The sequence below is a fragment of the Scyliorhinus canicula genome, chromosome 12, assembly GCF_902713615.1.
Source record: "Scyliorhinus canicula chromosome 12, sScyCan1.1, whole genome shotgun sequence".
Lineage (NCBI taxonomy): Eukaryota > Metazoa > Chordata > Chondrichthyes > Carcharhiniformes > Scyliorhinidae > Scyliorhinus > Scyliorhinus canicula.
In genome coordinates, this window is record NC_052157.1 from 96,366,116 (window position 1) to 96,387,419 (window position 21,304).

At 41.3% G+C, this 21,304-nt stretch overlaps 1 protein-coding gene across 1 annotated transcript in view; it reads right to left on the reverse strand.

Annotated features, from left to right (window-relative positions):
• The window catches only part of LOC119974300 (glutamate receptor ionotropic, kainate 5-like), a 268,585-nt gene extending 250,581 nt beyond the window's left edge, over positions 1 to 18,004 (reverse strand). The window contains exons 1-2 of the mRNA XM_038813072.1: positions 17,877 to 18,004; positions 2,721 to 2,885 (exon numbers count right to left, since the gene is read on the reverse strand). Coding sequence (XP_038669000.1) covers positions 2,721 to 2,885; positions 17,877 to 17,958 — 247 coding nt within the window. The 5' untranslated portion in view covers positions 17,959 to 18,004. The remainder of the gene's footprint in view (positions 1 to 2,720; positions 2,886 to 17,876) is intronic.
• Between the last annotated feature and the right edge of the window lie 3,300 nt (positions 18,005 to 21,304).

A 21,304-nucleotide genomic window follows, 5' to 3' on the forward strand; every position in this document is an offset into this window, starting at 1 on the left:
GTCTTATATATTTGTGGAAACTTTCACTATCTGTTTTTATAAGATTGATAGGAATCCGTCAGGCAGGATCATTACGTGTGCCATGGGTTAGTGGGTATCGAAAGAGGACAGAGCGGTGAGTGCATGGCTGGGAAGACGGAGCAGGAGTGAAGGCTTTAGATTCCTGGGACATTGGGACTGGCTCGTGGGCAGGCGCAGGAAGAGACTGGTAAAGGATGCATGGTGTTCACATCAACAGAGCTGAGGCCAATGTTTGAGGGGTCGTTTTCACTGGAGAGGATTTAAAAATTCAACTTGACTGGGAATGAGAACAATGAGAACAATGAGAACAGGAATAAAATAACAAAAGTTGTACAACGGACCAGGAGAGGGAGAGAGAGTTAGTCTTAGAAAGAGGTCAGGGTTAAATTGGGTCAGAGAGAGAAGAAATGTGATAAGTTACAAATTAGCGCAGAGGTTTGTGAGGGGAAGGAGATAGGAAAAGAATGCAGAAGGTTTTGTGATGAAAATGGTGACATACAAAGTCACAGCCTGATCAGAATCAGGCAAAGGGGAGGTTGTGGAAGCAGATACAGTAATGGATTTCAGAAGGGATGTTGACAAGTGCACGGGTAGGATGGGTATAGACGGATACAACACTAGGCTTCGGGACTTTGGCCAAGGGGAGGATCATGACCAGTGCAGGCTTAGAGGGACAGAAGGGACTGTTCCTGTGCTGTATTATTCTTTGTTCTGAGACAGCCAGTCACAGATTGATCAGAATCAGACAGCAGACAGTCAGGAATGAAAATAATCAGACACAGACAGCAGATACCTGCAGATTGATCAGAATCAGACACACACACTCACAGATTGATCAGAATCAGGCACACACACTCACAGATTGATCAGAATCAGACAGACACTCACAGATTGATCAGAATCAGGCACACACACTCACAGATTGATCAGAATCAGACAGACACTCACAGATTGATCAGAGTCAGGCACACACACTCACAGATTGATCAGAATCAGACAGACACTCACAGATTGATCAGAATCACACACTCACAGATTGATCAGAATCAGACACAGACACTCACAGATTGATCAGAATCAGACACAGACACTCACAGATTGATCAGAATCAGGCACACACACTCACAGATTGATCAGAATCAGACAGACACTCACAGATTGATCAGAATCACACACTCACAGATTGATCAGAATCAGACACAGACACTCACAGATTGATCAGAATCAGACAGACACTCACAGATTGATCAGAATCAGACACACACACTCACAGATTGATCAGAATCAGACACACACACTCACAGATTGATCAGAATCAGACAGACACTCACAGATTGATCAGAATCAGACACACACACTCACAGATTGATCAGAATCAGACACACACACACTCACAGATTGATCAGAATCAGACACACACACTCACAGATTGATCAGAATCAGACACACGCACTCAAAGATTGATCAGAATCAGACACACACTTACAGATTGATCAGAATCAGACACACACACACACAGATTGATCAGAATCACACACACACTCACAGATTGATCAGAATCAGACACAGACACTCACAGATTGATCAGAATCAGACACACACACACAGATTGATCAGAATCAGTCGCACACACTCACAGATTGATCAGAATCAGACACATACACTGACAGATTGATCAGAATCACACACACACTCACAGATTGATCAGAATCAGTCACACACACTCACAGATTGATCAGAATCAGACACACACACTCACAGATTGATCAGAATCAGGCACACACACACAGATTGATCAGAATCACACACACACTCACAGATTGATCAGAATCAGACACAGACACTCACAGATTGATCAGAATCAGACACACACACTCACAGATTGATCAGAATCAGACACAGACACTCACAGATTGATCAGAATCAGTCACACAAACTCACAGATTGATCAGAATCAGACACACACACTGACAGATTGATCAGAATCACACACACACACTCACAGATTGATCAGAATCACACACACACACTCACAGATTGATCAGAATCAGTCACACACACTCACAGATTGATCAGAATCACACACACACAGATTGATCAGAATCACACACACACTCACAGATTGATCAGAATCACACACACACAGATTGATCAGAATCACACACACACAGATTGATCAGAATCACACACACACAGATTGATCAGAATCACACACACACAGATTGATCAGAATCACACACACACAGATTGATCAGAATCACACACACACACACACAGATTGATCAGAATCACACACACACACTCACCGATTGATCAGATTCAGACTCCGGTAATCTGAGATTGATCAGAATCAGACACAGGCAGACAGCCATAGATTGATCAGACTCAGGCACTGTCTGAGATTGATCTTAATAAGACACAGATAGACTCAGATTGCAGACAGCAAACACGGACAGCTTGACCAGAATATGACTTGACACTCGCAGAATCAGACAGAGCCAGCAGACACTCACAAAATGATTGAAATCGGACACAGACCAGTTGGTCAGTCTCTGACAGTGGACAGAAGCTGAGGGCAGACAGTCAGAGGGAAATTGATAAGATTCAGACACAAACAGGCAAATTGTAGGGAGTGAGCAGAATGTCATTTGATTAGCACAGACTCTAACAGCAGACATTTACACTTGTGGAGAACATACTCATATCTGTTGCCTCGTACTGACTATCCTGCTGGAGCTCAAAGATTTCGACCTCCACACGAGCTTTTGCGGGGACCTCGATGACACTGTTGATCTTTTCCCTTGCGAGTGCCAGTGCTAACCTTTCACCCCTGCCGCACGTGGTGTGGTCATCCAAGATTGCAGCTGTAACAAAATACATCAAACAGTAAGTAAAGGGTGGAAAGAGGTCAATTCCTCCACCATCATTACCCACTCACTAACAATGTAGCCCACACTGTTGGGTGCCTGGTGTGTGTTTGGAGAGATGCTTTCCAGTTCTGCACAGAATGGGTGAAGGAACAGCCAGAATGTATCCTCATTTACTGCAGTGTGGCCAAGACGGGTTTGGGTGAAGATCCAACAACTTGAGAGAAGTCTGAATGTTGTAGGAAGGTTCCCTGGTTGAAGGCAGAGTGTTAGTTCTAGTTAAGGTGTAGTAAGTTATAGTAGGGACCCAATGGTTGAATGGCTGTGACTGAGAGCCAGCGTTTGGTTACGGAATATCTGATTAAAGCAGGATGTAAATTCATAGAATTCCTCCATTTCAGAAGGAGGCCATTCAGCCCATTGCGACTACACCTTCTCGACGAGCATTCCTCTCAAGTCCAGTTCCCCACCCTATCCCTGCAACTTCACCCAAAAAACACATCTTTGGACACTAAGGGGCAATTTAGAATGGCCAACCCACCTAACCTGCACATCTTTAGGAGGAAATCGGAACACCTGGGGAAGCCCACACAGCCCAAAGGAGAAAGTGCAAACTCCACACAGGCCAGGATTGAACCCAGGTCCATGGAACTTTGAGGCAGCAGTGCGAACCACTGTGCCACTAGTTGCGTTTGAGGTAATTGGTTAAAGAAGGGCAACCAAATCACAGGCTCTGTTTAATCGATATCTCCAAGGTGGAGGTTTTCAAGTTAAGGGATGTTGATCCAAATGAGAGACTCCAGTTGATGGCTTCTCCTGACAGCGCAGGAAAATGAATGATAATTGGTTAAAAGACATGTTCTGGGGGCAGCACGGTGGCACAGTGGTTAGCATTGCTGCCTACGGCGCTGAGGACCTGGGTTCGAATCCGGGCCCTGGGTCACTGTCCGTGTGGAGTTTGCACATTCTCCCCGTGTTTGCGTGGGTTTCACACACACAACCCGAAAGGTGTACAGGGTAGGTGGATTGGCCATGCTAAATTGCCCCTTAATTGGAAAAATAATTGGATACTCTAAATTTATTTTTTAAAAAGACATATTCTGTCCATGTGCAGTTTGCACATTCTCCCCGTGTTTGCATGGGTCTCACCCTCTAAACCCAAATATGTGCAGGCTTGGTAGATTAGCTGCGCTAAATTGCCCCTTAATCAGAAAAAAAATGGAATATGGGGGTAATTATACAGTGATGGAATATGGGGGTAATTATACAGTGATGGAATATGGGGGTAATTATACAGTGATGGAATATGGGGATAATTATACAGTGATGGAATATGCGGGTAATTATACAGCGACGGAATATGGGGGTAATTATACAGTGATGGAATATGGGGTAATTATACAGTTATGGAACGTGGGGGTAATTATACAGTGATGGAATATGGGGGTAATTATACAGAGATGGAATATGGGGGTAATTCTACAGTGATGGAATATGGGGGTAATTATACAGTGATGGAATATGCGGGTAATTATACAGCGATGGAATATGGGGGTAATTATACAGTGATGGAATATGGGGTAATTACACAGTGATGGAATATGGGGGTAATTATACAGCGATGGAATATGGGGGTAATTATACAGTGATGGAATATGGGGTAATTATACAGTGATGGAATATGGGGGTAATTATACAGTGATGGAATATGGGGGTGATTATACAGTGATGGAATATGGGGGTAATTATACAGTGATGGAATATGGGGGTAATTATACAGCGATAGAATATGCGGGTAATTATACAGGGATGGAATATGGGGGTAATTACACAGCGGTGGAATATGGGGGTAATTATACAGTGATGGAATATGGGGGTAATTAAACAGCGATGGAATATGGGGTAATTATACAGGGATGGAATATGGGGTAATTATACAGGGATGGAATATGGGGGTAATTATACAGTGATGGAATATGGGGGTAATTATACAGGGATGGAATATGGGGGTAATTAAACAGCGATGGAATATGGGGTAATTATACAGGGATGGAATATGGGGTAATTATACAGGGATGGAATATGGGGGTAATTATACAGTGATGGAATATGGGGGTAATTATACAGGGATGGAATATGGGGTAATTATACAGGGATGGAATATGGGGGTAATTATACAGGGATGGAATATGGGGTAATTATACAGGGATGGAATATGGGGGTAATTATACAGTGATGGAATATGGGGGTAATTATACAGTGATGGAATATGCGGGTAATTATACAGTGATGGAATATGGGGGTAATTATACAGTGATGGAATATGGGGGTAATTATACAGTGATGGAATATGGGGGTAATTATACAGGGATGGAACGTGGGAGTAATTATACAGCGATGGAATATGGGGGTAATTATACAGTGATGGAATATGGGGGTAATTATACAGTGATGGAATATGGCGGTAATTATACAGTGATGGAATATGGGGGTAATTACACAGTGATGGAATATGCGGGTAATTATACAGTGATGGAATATGGGGGTAATTATACAGTGATGGAATATGGGGGTAATTACACAGTGATGGAATATGGTGGTAATTATACAGTGATGGAATATGGGGGTAATTATACAGTGATGGAATATGGGGGTAATTATACAGTGATGGAATATGTGGGTAATTATACAGCGATGGAATATGGAGGTAATTATGCAGTGATGGAATATGGGGGTAATTATACAGTGATGGATTATGGGGGTAATTATCCAGTGATGGAATATGTGGGTAATTATACAGCGATGGAATATGGGGGTAATTACACAGCGATGGAATATGGGGGTAATTATACAGTGATGGAATATGGGGGTAATTATACAGTGATGGAATATGGGGGTAATTATACAGTGATGGAATATGGGGGTAATTACACAGCGATGGAATATGGGGGTAATTACACAGCGATGGAATATGGGGGTAATTATACAGTGATGGAATATGGGGGTAATTATACAGTGATGGAATATGGGGGTAATTACACAGCGATGGAATATGGGGGTAATTATACAGTGATGGAATATGGGAGTAATTATACAGTGATGGAATATGGGGGTAATTATACAGTGATGGAATATGGGGGTAATTATACAGTGATGGAATATGTGGGTAATTATAAAGCGATGGAATATGGGGGTAATTACACAGCGATGGAATATGGGGGTTATTATGCAGTGATGGAATATGGGGGTAATTATACAGTGATGGAATATGGGGGTAATTATACAGTGATGGAATAAGTGGGTAATTATACAGCGATGGAATATGGGGGTAATTACACAGTGATGGAATATGGGGGTAATTATACAGCGATGGAATATGGGGGTAATTACACAGCGATGGAATATGGGGGTAATTATACAGTGATGGAATATGGGGGTAATTATACAGTAATGGAATATGTGGGTAATTATACAGTGATGGAATATGGGGGTAATTATACAGTGATGGAATATGGGGTAATTATACAGTGATGGAATATGGGGGTAATTATACAGTGATGGAATATGGGGTAATTATACAGTGATGGAATATGGGGGTAATTATACAGTAATGGAATATAGGGTAATTATACAGTGACGGAATATGGGGGTAATTATACAGTGATGGAATATGGGGGTAATTATACAATGATGGAATATGGGGGTAATTATACAGTGATGGAATATGGGGTAATTATACAGCGATGGAATATGGGGGTAATTATACAGTGATGGAATATGGGGTAATTATACAGTGATGGAATATGGGGGTAATTATACAGTGATGGAATATGGGGGTAATTATACAGCGATGGAATATGGTGGTAATTATACAGTGATGGAATATGGGGGTAATTATACAGTGATGGAATATGGGGGTAATTATACAGTGATGGAATATGGTGGTAATTATACAGTGATGGAATATGTGGGTAATTATACAGCGATGGAATATGGGGGTAATTATACAGTGATGGAATATGGTGGTAATTATACAGTGATGGAATATGTGGGTAATTATACAGTGATGGAATATGGGGTAATTATACAGTGATGGAATAGGGGGTAATTATACAGTGATGGTATATGGGGGTAATTATACAGTGATGGAATATGGGGTAATTATACAGTGATGGAATATGGGGGTAATTATACAGTGATGGAATATGGGGGTAATTATACAGTGATGGAATATGGGGTAATTATACAGTGATGGAATATGGGGTAATTATACAGTGATGGAATATGGGGTAATTATACAGTGATGGAATATGGGGGTAATTATACAGTGATGGAATATGGGGTAATTATACAGTGATGGAATATGTGGGTAATTATACAGTGATGGAATATGGGGTAATTATACAGTGATGGAATATGGTGGTAATTATACAGTGATGGAATATGTGGGTAATTATACAGCGATGGAATATGGGGGTAATTATACAGTGATGGAATATGGGGGTAATTACACAGTGAAGGAATATGGGGTAATTATACAGTGATGGAATATGTGGGTAATTATACAGTGATGGAATATGGGGGTAATTACACAGCGATGGAATATGGGGGTAATTATACAGTGATGGAATATGTGGGTAATTATACAGCGATGGAATAAGGGGGTAATTATACAGTGATGGAATATGGGGGTAATTATACAGTGATGGAATATGGGGGTATTTATACAGTGATGGAATATGGGGTAATTATACAGCGATGGAATATGGGGGTAATTATACAGTGATGGAATATGGGGGTAATTATACAGCGATGGAATATGGGGGTAATTATACAGTGATGGAATATGGGGGTAATTACACAGTGATGGAATATGGGGGTAATTATACAGTGATGGAATATGGGGTAATTATACAGCGATGGAATATGGGGGTAATTATACAGTGATGGAATATGGCGTAATTATACAGTGATGGAATATGGGGTAATTATACAGCGATGGAATATGGGGGTAATTATACAGTGATGGAATATGGGGGTAATTATACAGTGATGGAATATGGGGGTAATTACACACCGATGGAATCTGTGGGTAATTATACAGTGATGGAATATGGTGGTAATTATACAGTGATGGAATATGGGGGTAATTATACAGTGATGGAATATGGGGGTAATTATACAGTGATGGAATATGGGGGTAATTATACAGTGATGGAATATGGGGCAATTATACAGTGATGGAATATGGTGGTAATTATACAGTGATGGAATATGGGGGTAATTATACAGTGATGGAATATGGGGGTAATTATACAGCGATGGAATATGTGGGTAATTATACAGTGATGGAATATGGGGGTAATTATACAGCGATGGAATATGGGGGTAATTATACAGTGATGGAATATGGGGGTAATTATACAGTGATGGAATATGGGGTAATTATACAGTGATGGAATATGGGGTAATTATACAGTGATGGAATATGGGGGTAATTATATAGTGATGGAATATGGTGTAATTATACAGTGATGGAATATGGGGGTAATTATACAGCGACGGAATATGGGAGTAATTATACAGTGATGGAATATGGGGGTAATTATACAGTGATGGAATATGGCGGTAATTATACAGTGATGGAATCTGGGAGTAGTGGTGGAATATGGGGGTAATTACACAGCGATGGAATATGGGGGTAATTATACAGTGATGGAATATGGCGGTAATTATACAGTGATGGCATATGGGGGTAATTATACAGCGATGGAATATGGGGGTAATTACACAGCGATGGAATATGGCGGTAATTATACAGTGATGGAATATGGGGGTAATTATACAGTGATGGAATATGGGGCTAATTATACGGTGATGGAATATGGGGGTAATTATACAGTGATGGAATATGGTGGTAATTATACAGTGATGGAATATGGTGGTAATTATACAGTGATGGAATATGGGGGTAATTATACAGTGATGGAATATGGGGGTAATTATACAGTGATGGAATATGGGGGTAATTACACAGTGATGGAATATGGGGGTAATTATACAGTGATGGAATATGGGAGTAATTATACAGCGATGGAATATAGGGGTAATTATACAGTGATGGAATATGGGGTAATTATACAGTGATGGAACGTGGGGGTAATTATACAGTGATGGAATATGGGGTAATTATACAGCGATGGAATATGGGGTAATTATACAGCGATGGAACATGGGAGTAATTATACAGTGATGGAATATGGGGGTAATTATACAGCGATGGAATATGGGGGTAATTATACAGCGATGGAATATGGGGGTAATTATACAGTGATGGAATATGGGGTAATTATACAGTGATGGAATATGGGGTAATTATACAGTGATGGAATATGGGGGTAATTATACAGTGATGGAATATGGGGGTAATTATACAGTGCTGGAATACGGCGGTAATTATACAGCGATGGAATATGGGGGTAATTATACAGTGATGGAATATGGGGTAATTATACAGTGATGGAATATGGGGTAATTATACAGCGATGGAATATGGGGATAATTATACAGTGATGGTATATGGGGGTAATTATACAGCGATGGAATATGGGGGTAATTATACAGTGATGGAATATGGGGTAATTATACAGCGATGGAATATGGGGGTAATTATACAGTGATGGAATATGGGGGTAATTATACAGCGATGGAATATGGGGGTAATTATACAGTGATGGAATATGGGGTAATTATACAGTGATGGAATATGGGGGTAATTATACAGTGATGGAATATGGGGGTAATTATACAGTGATGGAATATGGGGGTAATTATACAGCGATGGAATATGGGGGTAATTATACAGTGATGGAATATGGGGGTAATTATACAGTGATGGAATATGGGGTAATTATACAGTGATGGAATATGGGGGTAATTATACAGAGATGGAATATGGGGCAATTATACAGTGATGGAATATGGGGTAATTATACAGTGATGGAATATGGGGGTAATTATACAGTGATGGAATATGGTGGTAATTATACAGCGATGGAATATGGGGGTAATTATACAGTGATGGAATATGGGGGTAATTATACAGTGATGGAATATGGGGGTAATTATACAGTGATGGAATATGTGGGTAATTACACAGTGATGGAATATGGGGGTAATTATACAGTGATGGAATATGGGAGTAATTATACAGTGATGGAATATGGGGGTAATTATACAGTGATGGAATATGGGGTAATTATACAGTGATGGAACGTGGGGGTAATTATACAGTGATGGAATATGGGGTAATTATACAGCGATGGAACATGGGAGTAATTATACAGTGATGGAATATGGGGGTAATTATACAGTGATGGAATATGGGGGTAATTATACAGTGATGGAATATGGGGGTAATTATACAGTGATGGAATATGGGGGTAATTATACAGCGATGGAATATGGGGGTAATTATACAGTGATGGAATATGGGGTAATTATACAGTGATGGAATATGGGGGTAATTATACAGTGATGGAATATGGGGGTAATTATACAGTGCTGGAATACGGGGGTAATTATACAGCGATGGAATATGGGGGTAATTATACAGTGATGGAATATGGGGTAATTATACAGTGATGGAATATGGGGTAATTATACAGCGATGGAATATGGGAGTAATTATACAGCGATGGAATATGGGGGTAATTATACAGCGATGGAATATGGGGGTAATTATACAGTGATGGAATATGGGGGTAATTATACAGTGATGGAATATGGGGGTAATTATACAGTGATGGAATATGGGGGTAATTATACAGCGATGGAATATGGGGGTAATTATACAGCGATGGAATATGGGGGTAATTATACAGTGATGGAATATGGGGTAATTATACAGTGATGGAATATGGGGGTAATTATACAGTGATGGAATATGGGGGTAATTATACAGTTCTGGAATACGGGGGTAATTATACAGCGATGGAATATGGGGGTAATGATACAGTGATGGAATATGGGGTAATTATACAGTGATGGAATATGGGGTAATTACACAGTGATGGAATATGGGGGTAATTATACAGTGATGGAATATGTGGGTAATTAGACAGTGATGGAATATGGGGGTAATTATACGGTGATGGAATATGGGGGTAATTATACAGTGATGGAGTATGGGGGTAGTAATGGAATATGGGGGTAATTATACAGTGATGGAATATGGGGGTAATTATACAGTGATGGAATATGGGGTAATTACACAGTGATGGAATATGGGGGTAATTATACAGTGATGGAATATGGGGTAATTATACAGTGATTGAATATGGGGGTAATTACACAGTGATGGAATATGAGGGTAATTATACAGTGATGGAATATGGGGGTAATTACACAGTGATGGAATATGGGGTAATTATACAGTGATGGAATATGGGGGTAATTATACAGTGATGGAATATGGGGGTAATTACACAGTGATGGAATATGGGGGTAATTATACAGTGATGGAATGTGGGGGTAATTACACAGTGATGGAATATGGGGGTAATTCTACAGCGATGGAATATGGGGTAATTATACAGTGATAGAATATGGGGTAATTATACAGTGATGGAATATGGGGGTAATTATACAGTGATGGAACGTGGGAGTAATTATACAGTGCTGGAATACGGCGGTAATTATACAGCGATGGAATATGGGGGTAATTATACAGTGATGGAATATGGGGTAATTATACAGTGATGGAATATGGGGTAATTATACAGCGATGGAATATGGGGATAATTATACAGTGATGGTATATGGGGGTAATTATACAGCGATGGAATATGGGGGTAATTATACAGTGATGGAATATGGGGTAATTATACAGCGATGGAATATGGGGGTAATTATACAGTGATGGAATATGGGGGTAATTATACAGCGATGGAATATGGGGGTAATTATACAGTGATGGAATATGGGGTAATTATACAGTGATGGAATATGGGGGTAATTATACAGTGATGGAATATGGGGGTAATTATACAGTGATGGAATATGGGGGTAATTATACAGCGATGGAATATGGGGGTAATTATACAGTGATGGAATATGGGGGTAATTATACAGTGATGGAATATGGGGTAATTATACAGTGATGGAATATGGGGGTAATTATACAGAGATGGAATATGGGGCAATTATACAGTGATGGAATATGGGGTAATTATACAGTGATGGAATATGGGGGTAATTATACAGTGATGGAATATGGTGGTAATTATACAGCGATGGAATATGGGGGTAATTATACAGTGATGGAATATGGGGGTAATTATACAGTGATGGAATATGGGGGTAATTATACAGTGATGGAATATGTGGGTAATTACACAGTGATGGAATATGGGGGTAATTATACAGTGATGGAATATGGGAGTAATTATACAGTGATGGAATATGGGGGTAATTATACAGTGATGGAATATGGGGTAATTATACAGTGATGGAACGTGGGGGTAATTATACAGTGATGGAATATGGGGTAATTATACAGCGATGGAACATGGGAGTAATTATACAGTGATGGAATATGGGGGTAATTATACAGTGATGGAATATGGGAGTAATTATACAGTGATGGAATATGGGGGTAATTATACAGTGATGGAATATGGGGGTAATTATACAGCGATGGAATATGGGGGTAATTATACAGTGATGGAATATGGGGTAATTATACAGTGATGGAATATGGGGGTAATTATACAGTGATGGAATATGGGGGTAATTATACAGTGCTGGAATACGGGGGTAATTATACAGCGATGGAATATGGGGGTAATTATACAGTGATGGAATATGGGGTAATTATACAGTGATGGAATATGGGGTAATTATACAGCGATGGAATATGGGAGTAATTATACAGCGATGGAATATGGGGGTAATTATACAGCGATGGAATATGGGGGTAATTATACAGTGATGGAATATGGGGGTAATTATACAGTGATGGAATATGGGGGTAATTATACAGTGATGGAATATGGGGGTAATTATACAGCGATGGAATATGGGGGTAATTATACAGCGATGGAATATGGGGGTAATTATACAGTGATGGAATATGGGGTAATTATACAGTGATGGAATATGGGGGTAATTATACAGTGATGGAATATGGGGGTAATTATACAGTTCTGGAATACGGGGGTAATTATACAGCGATGGAATATGGGGGTAATGATACAGTGATGGAATATGGGGTAATTATACAGTGATGGAATATGGGGTAATTACACAGTGATGGAATATGGGGGTAATTATACAGTGATGGAATATGTGGGTAATTAGACAGTGATGGAATATGGGGGTAATTATACGGTGATGGAATATGGGGGTAATTATACAGTGATGGAGTATGGGGGTAGTAATGGAATATGGGGGTAATTATACAGTGATGGAATATGGGGGTAATTATACAGTGATGGAATATGGGGTAATTACACAGTGATGGAATATGGGGGTAATTATACAGTGATGGAATATGGGGTAATTATACAGTGATTGAATATGGGGGTAATTACACAGTGATGGAATATGAGGGTAATTATACAGTGATGGAATATGGGGGTAATTACACAGTGATGGAATATGGGGTAATTATACAGTGATGGAATATGGGGGTAATTATACAGTGATGGAATATGGGGGTAATTACACAGTGATGGAATATGGGGGTAATTATACAGTGATGGAATGTGGGGGTAATTACACAGTGATGGAATATGGGGGTAATTCTACAGCGATGGAATATGGGGTAATTATACAGTGATAGAATATGGGGTAATTATACAGTGATGGAATATGGGGGTAATTATACAGTGATGGAACGTGGGAGTAATTATACAGTGATGGAATATGGGGGGTAATTATACAGTGATGGAATATGGGGTAATTATACAGCGATGGAATATGGGGGTAATTATACAGTGATGGAATATGGGGGTAATTATACAGTGATGGAACGTGGGAGTAATTATACAGCGATGGAATATGGGTGTAATTATACAGTGATGGAATATGCGGGTAATTATACAGTGATGGAATATGGGGGTAATTATACAGCGATGGAATATGGGGGTAATTATACAGTGATGGAATATGGGGGTAATTACACAGCGATGGAATATGGCGGTAATTATACAGTGATGGAATATGGGGGTAATTATACGGGGATGGAATATGGGGGTAATTATACGGTGATGGAATATGGGGGTAATTATACAGTGATGGAATATGGGGTAATTATACAGTGATGGAATATGGTGGTAATTATACAGTGATGGAATATGGGGGTAATTATACAGTGATGGAATATGGGGGTAATTATACAGCGATGGAATATGGTGGTAATTATACAGTGATGGAATATGGAGGTAATTATACAGTGATGGAATATGGTGGTAATTATACAGTGATGGAATATGGTGGTAATTATACAGTGATGGAATATGGGGGTAATTATACAGTGATGGAATATGGGGGTAATTATACAGCGATGGAATATGGTGGTAATTATACAGTGATGGAATATGGAGGTAATTATACAGCGATGGAATATGGGGTAATTATACAGTGATGGAATATGGGGGTAATTATACAGTGATGGAATATGGGGGTAATTATACAGCGATGGAATATGGTGGTAATTATACAGTGATGGAATATGGGGGTAATTATACAGCGATGGAATATGGGGTAATTATACAGTGATGGAATATGGGGTAAGTATACAGTGCTGGAATACGGGGGTAATTATACAGTGATGGAATATGGGGTAATTATACAGTGATGGAACGTGGGGGTAATTATACAGTGATGGAATATGGGGTAATTATACAGCGATGGAACATGGGAGTAATTATACAGTGATGGAATATGGGGGTAATTATACAGTGATGGAATATGGGGGTAATTATACAGCGATGGAATATGGGAGTAATTATACAGTGATGGAATCTGGGGGTAGTGGTGGAATATGGGGGTAATTACACAGCGATGGAATATGGGGGTAATTATACAGTGATGGAATATGGGGGTAATTATACAGTGCTGGAATACGGGGGTAATTATACAGCGATGGAATATGGGGGTAATTATACAGTGATGGAATATGGGGGTAATTATACAGTGATGGAATATGGGGTAATTATACAGTGATGGAATATGGGGTAATTATACAGCGATGGAATATGGGGGTAATTATACAGTGATGGAATATGGGGTAATTATACAGTGATGGAATATGGGGGTAATTATACAGCGATGGAATATGGGGGTAATTATACAGCGATGGAATATGGGGGTAATTATACAGCGATGGAATATGGGGGTATTTATACAGCGATGGAATATGGGGGTAATTATACAGTGATGGAATATGGGGTAATTATACAGTGATGGAATATGGGGGTAATTATACAGCGATGGAATATGGGGGTAATTATACAGTGATGGAATATGGGGGTAATTACACAGTAATGGAATATGGGGGTAATTATACAGTGATGGAATATGGGGGTAATTACACAGTGATGGAATATGGGGTAATTATACAGTGATGGAATATGGGGGTAATTATACATTGATGGAACGTGGGAGTAATTATACAGTGATGGAATATGGGGGTAATTTTACAGTGATGGAATATGGGGGTAATTATACAGTGATGGAATATGGGGGTGATTATACAGCGATGGAATATGGGGGTAATTATACAGTGATGGAATATGGGGGTAATTATACAGCGATGGAATATGGGTAAATTATACAGTGATGGAATATGCGGGTAATTATACAGTGATGGAATATGGGGGTAATTATACAGTGATGGAATATGGGGGTAATTATACAGCGATGGAATATGGGGGTAATTATACAGCGATGGAATATGGGGGTAATTATACAGTGATGGAATATGGGGGTAATTATACAGTGATGGAATATGGGGGTAATTATACAGTGATGGAATATGGGGGTGATTATACAGCGATGGAATATGGGGGTAATTATACAGTGATGGAATATGGGGGTAATTATACAGCGATGGAATATGGGGGTAATTATACAGTGATGGAATATGCGGGTAATTATACAGTGATGGAATATGGGGGTAATTATACAGTGATAGAATATGGGGGTAATTATACAGTGATGGAATATGGGGGTAATTATACAGCGATGGAATAAGGGGGTAATTATACAGTGATGGAATATGGGGGTAATTATACAGTGATGGAATATGGAGGTAATTATACAGTGATGGAATATGGGGGTAATTATACAGCGATGGAACGTGGGAGTAATTATACATCGATGGAATATGGGGGTAATTACACAGCGATGGAATATGGGGTAATTATACAGCGATGGAATATGGGGGTAATTATACAGCGATGGAACGTGGGAGTAATTATACAGCGATGGAATATGGGGGTAATTATACAGTGATGGAATATGGGGGTAATTATACAGTGATGGAATATGGGGGTGATTATACAGCGATGGAATATGGGGGTAATTATACAGTGATGGAATATGGGGGTAATTATACAGTGCTGGAATATGGGGTAGTTATGCAGTGATGGAATATGGGGGTAATTATACAGCGATGGAATATGGGGGTAATTATACAGCGATGGAATATGGGGGTAATTATACGGTGATGGAATATGGGGGTAATTATACGGTGATGGAATATGGGGGTAATTATACAGTGATGGAATATGGTGGTAATTATACAGCGATGGAATATGGGGGTAATTATACAGCGATGGAATATGGGGGTAATTATACAGTGATAGAATATGGGGGTAATTATACAGCGATGGAATATGGGGGTAATTATACAGTGATGGAATATGCGGGTAATTATACAGTGATGGAATATGGGGGTAATTATACAGTGATGGAATATGGGTGTAATTATACAGTGATGGAATATGGGGGTAATTATACAGCGATGGAATATGGGGGTAATTATACAGTGATGGAATATGGGGGTAATTATACAGTGATGGAATATGGAGGTAATTATACAGTGATGGAATATGGGGGTAATTATACAGCGATGGAACGTGGGAGTAATTATACAGCGATGGAATATGGGGGTAATTACACAGCGATGGAATATGGGGGTAATTATACAGCGATGGAATATGGGGGTAATTATACAGCGATGGAACGTGGGAGTAATTATACAGCGATGGAATATGGTGGTAATTACACAGCGATGGAATATGGGAGTAATTATACAGCGATAGGCAGGAGGGATATATGGGGATATATGGGAATATTTAGCGCGCTGTGATATATGAGGTAATCTGCAAGCTATGGGGTAATTATCCAGCAAATGACTATGGGGATAATTAATCAGTGATGGTACATGGTGTAATTATACAGGAACGATTTATGGGGATAATCAGAGAGCTGTGATATATGAGGTTAATTATCCAGTGATGGCAATGGGGTAATTACACGGCATTGAGAAATGGGGGTAATTAGAAAGCTGTGATATATTAGGGTAATTATCCAGTGATGGCAATGGGGTAATTACACGGCATTGATAAATGGGGGTAATTAGAATGCTGTGATATATTAGGGTAATTATCCAGTGATGGCAATGGGGTAATTACACGGCATTGATAAATGGGGGTAATTAGAAAGCTGTGATATATTAGGGTAATTATCCAGTGATGGCAATGGGGTAATTACACGGCATTGAGAAATGGGGGTAATTAGAAAGCTGTGATATTTGAGGGTAATTATCCAGTCATGATACGTGGAGGTAATTAGCGAATGGTGAAATAAGTGGGCAATTATCCAGAAATTTGATATGGGGGTAATTATCCAGCAATGAGATATGGGGGTAATTCGCGAGCGGGAGACAGGTATTTGGAGAGTGAGGTTGATTTTACAGACCCATGCGCAATGTTGACAGGAGCTGACGGCTTCGTTTGGTAGACATCACTAACAGAAGCAGCAGTGCTGGCAGAAGCTGCATGTTTGTCCCTTCCTCATGGGAAATGTTCGGTCTGCACTCCCTCGACACCCACCTGCAACGCACAAAAAGAACAATTTCCTGTGAGTAACCAACTCCAACAGTCCCTGTTCCCATTTTCCACCCTCACCCCACACCATCTATTAACATTAGAGCAGGGGCAGGGGTTAACCCTTTCAGATCCCCATGCATTATTACAGAGGGGATGGAACACATTCAGAACAATAACAAGACAAGCAAGGGGAAGGAACGGGGATGGGTTGGGGTGGTGGAAAGTCAGGCATGGATTCTGATGGGTTGCCGATCATGCTTTTTGCCATTGCTGTTAGTTTGCAAAGAGCAGTTTGCACCAGTTTGAGGGTCACAAGATAGTCTCAGTGATGACCACCTGCTGTTGCAAAAAGGTATCCAGTTCCCTTGAGGGAGGAAATGCATCCACACCCAGCCTGGCCTGCATGCAGACATGTGAAAATACAAATGAGGAGCAGGGACAAGCCATTCAGCCCCTTGAGCCTCCTCCACATTGGCTGATCAGGTTGAGGCTTCAACCCCATGTTCCTGTTGGGCTCTGACTCTCATGTCACTCAAGGATCTGTTTGACTCAGCCTTGAATATATTCAAGGGCAGTAACCCCCTCTTACACCCCCCCCCCCCCCCACCCCCACAAACCTACCATGCTCTCTGCAGAAGAGAGCAACGTAGACCAAGACCCTCTGAGAGAAAACATTTAACCTCATTGCCGTCTTAAATTAGAGACCCTCATATTTATAAACCATGTCCCCTCATTCAGGTCTCACCCACAAGAGGAAACATCATTGCAGCATCTACCCTCTCAGGCCCAGTCAGGGTTTTAAACCTCACAATAAGATCACCCTCTCATTCCACTGAACTCCAATGGATAGAGACCCAATCCTGCTCAACCTTTCCTCAAACCAGGAACGGGCCGAGGAAAGTTCCCCCAAACTGCTTCTGAAGCGATTTGTCGTGTAACTGCCTCAGAATGGAATTGAAAAGCTCCCCCGATCCATCACACCTCAGGCAGGGAGAGAGTGAATACACTGGGAGAGAGTGAATACACTGGGAGGGAGTGAATACACTGGGAGAGAGTGAATACACTGGGAGGGAGTGAATACACTGGGAGAGAGTGAATACACTGGGAGGGAGTGAATACACTGGGAGAGAGTGAATACACTGGGAGGGAGTGAATACACTGGGAGGGAGTGAATACACTGGGAGGGAGTGAATACACTGGGAGGGAGTGAATACACTGGGAGAGAGTGAATACACTGGGAGGGAGTGAATACACTGGGAGAGAGTGAATACACTGGGAGAGAGTGAATACACTGGGAGGGAGTGAATACACTGGGAGAGAGTGAATACACTGGGAGGGAGTGAATACACTGGGAGAGAGTGAATACACTGGGAGAGAGTGAATACACTGGGAGGGAGTGAATACACTGGGAGGGAGTGAATACACTGGGAGGGAGTGAATACACTGGGAGAGAGTGAATACACTGGGAGGGAGTGAATACACTGAGAGGGAGTGAATACACTGGGAGGGAGTGAATACACTGGGAGAGAGTGAATACACTGGGAGAGAGTGAATACACTGGGAGGGAGTGAATACACTGGGAGGGAGTGAATACACTGAGAGGGAGTGAATACACTGGGAGGGAGTGAATACACTGGGAGAGAGTGAATACACTGGGAGGGAGTGAATACACTGAGAGGGAGTGAATACACTGGGAGGGAGTGAATACACTGGGAGGGAGTGAATACACTGGGAGGGAGTGAATACACTGGGAGGGAGTGAAGACACTGGGAGGGAGTGAATACACTGGGAGGGAGTGAATACACTGGGAGGGAGTGAATACACTGGGAGGGAGTGAATACACTGGGAGGGAGTGAATACACTGGGAGAGAGTGAATACACTGGGAGGGAGTGAATACACTGGGAGGGAGTGAATGCACTGGGAGGGAGTGAATACACTGGGAGAGAGTGAATACACTGGGAGAGAGTGAAGACACTGGGAGGGAGTGAATGCACTGGGAGACAGTGAATACACTGGGAGGGAGTGAATACACTGGGAGAGAGTGAATACACTGGGAGGGAGTGAATACACTGGGAGGGAGTGAATGCACTGGGAGGGAGTGAATACACTGGGAGGGAATGAATACAGTGGGAGGGAGTGAATACACTGGGAGGGAGTGAATACACTGGGAGAGAGTGAATACACTGGGAGGGAGTGAATACACTGGGAGAGAGTGAATACACTGGGAGAGAGTGAATACACTGGGAGAGAGTGAATACACTGGGAGAGAGTGATTACACTGGGAGAGAGTGATTACACTGGGAGGGAGTGAATACACTGGGAGGGAGTGAATACACTGGGAGGGAGTGAATACACTGGGAGGGAGTGAATACTCTGGGAGAGAGTGAATACACTGGGAGAGAATGATACACTGGGAGAGAGTGAATACACTGGGAGAGAGTGAATACACTGGGAGAGAGTGAATACACTGGGAGACAGTGAATACACTGGGAGGGAGTGAATACTCTGGGAGGGAGTGAATGCACTGGGAGGGAGTGAATACACTGGGAGGGAGTGAATACACTGGGAGAGAGTGAATACACTGGGAGAGAGTGAATACACTGGGAGGGAGTGAATACACTGGGAGGGAGTGAATACACTGGGAGGGAGTGAATACACTGGGAGGGAGTGAATACACTGGGAGAGAGTGAATACACTGGGAGAGAGTGAATACACTGGGAGAGAGTGAATACACTGGGAGAGAGTGAATACACTGGGAGGGAGTGAATACACTGGGAGAGAGTGAATACACTGGGAGAGAGTGAATCCACTGGGAGGGAGTGAATACACTGGGAGAGTGAATACACTGGGAGGGAGTGAATACACTGGGAGGGAGTGAATACACTGGGAGGGAGTGAATACACTGGGATGGAGTGAATACACTGGGAGGGAGTGAATACACTGGGAGGGAGTGAATACACTGGGAGGGAGTGAATACACTGGGAGATACTGAATACACTGGGAGAGAGTGAATACACTGGGAGTGAGTGAATACACTGGGATGGAGTGAATATACTGGGAGGGAGTGAATACACTGGGAGGGAGTGAATACACTGGGAGGGAGTGAATACACTGGGAGGGAGTGAATACATTGGGAGAGAGTGAATACACTGGGAGAGAGTGAATACACTGGGAGAGAGTGAATACACTGGGAGAGAGTGAATACACTGGGAGGGAGTGAATACACTGGGAGGGCGTGAATACACTGGGAGGGAGTGAATACACTGGGAGAGAGTGAATACACTGGGAGAGAGTGA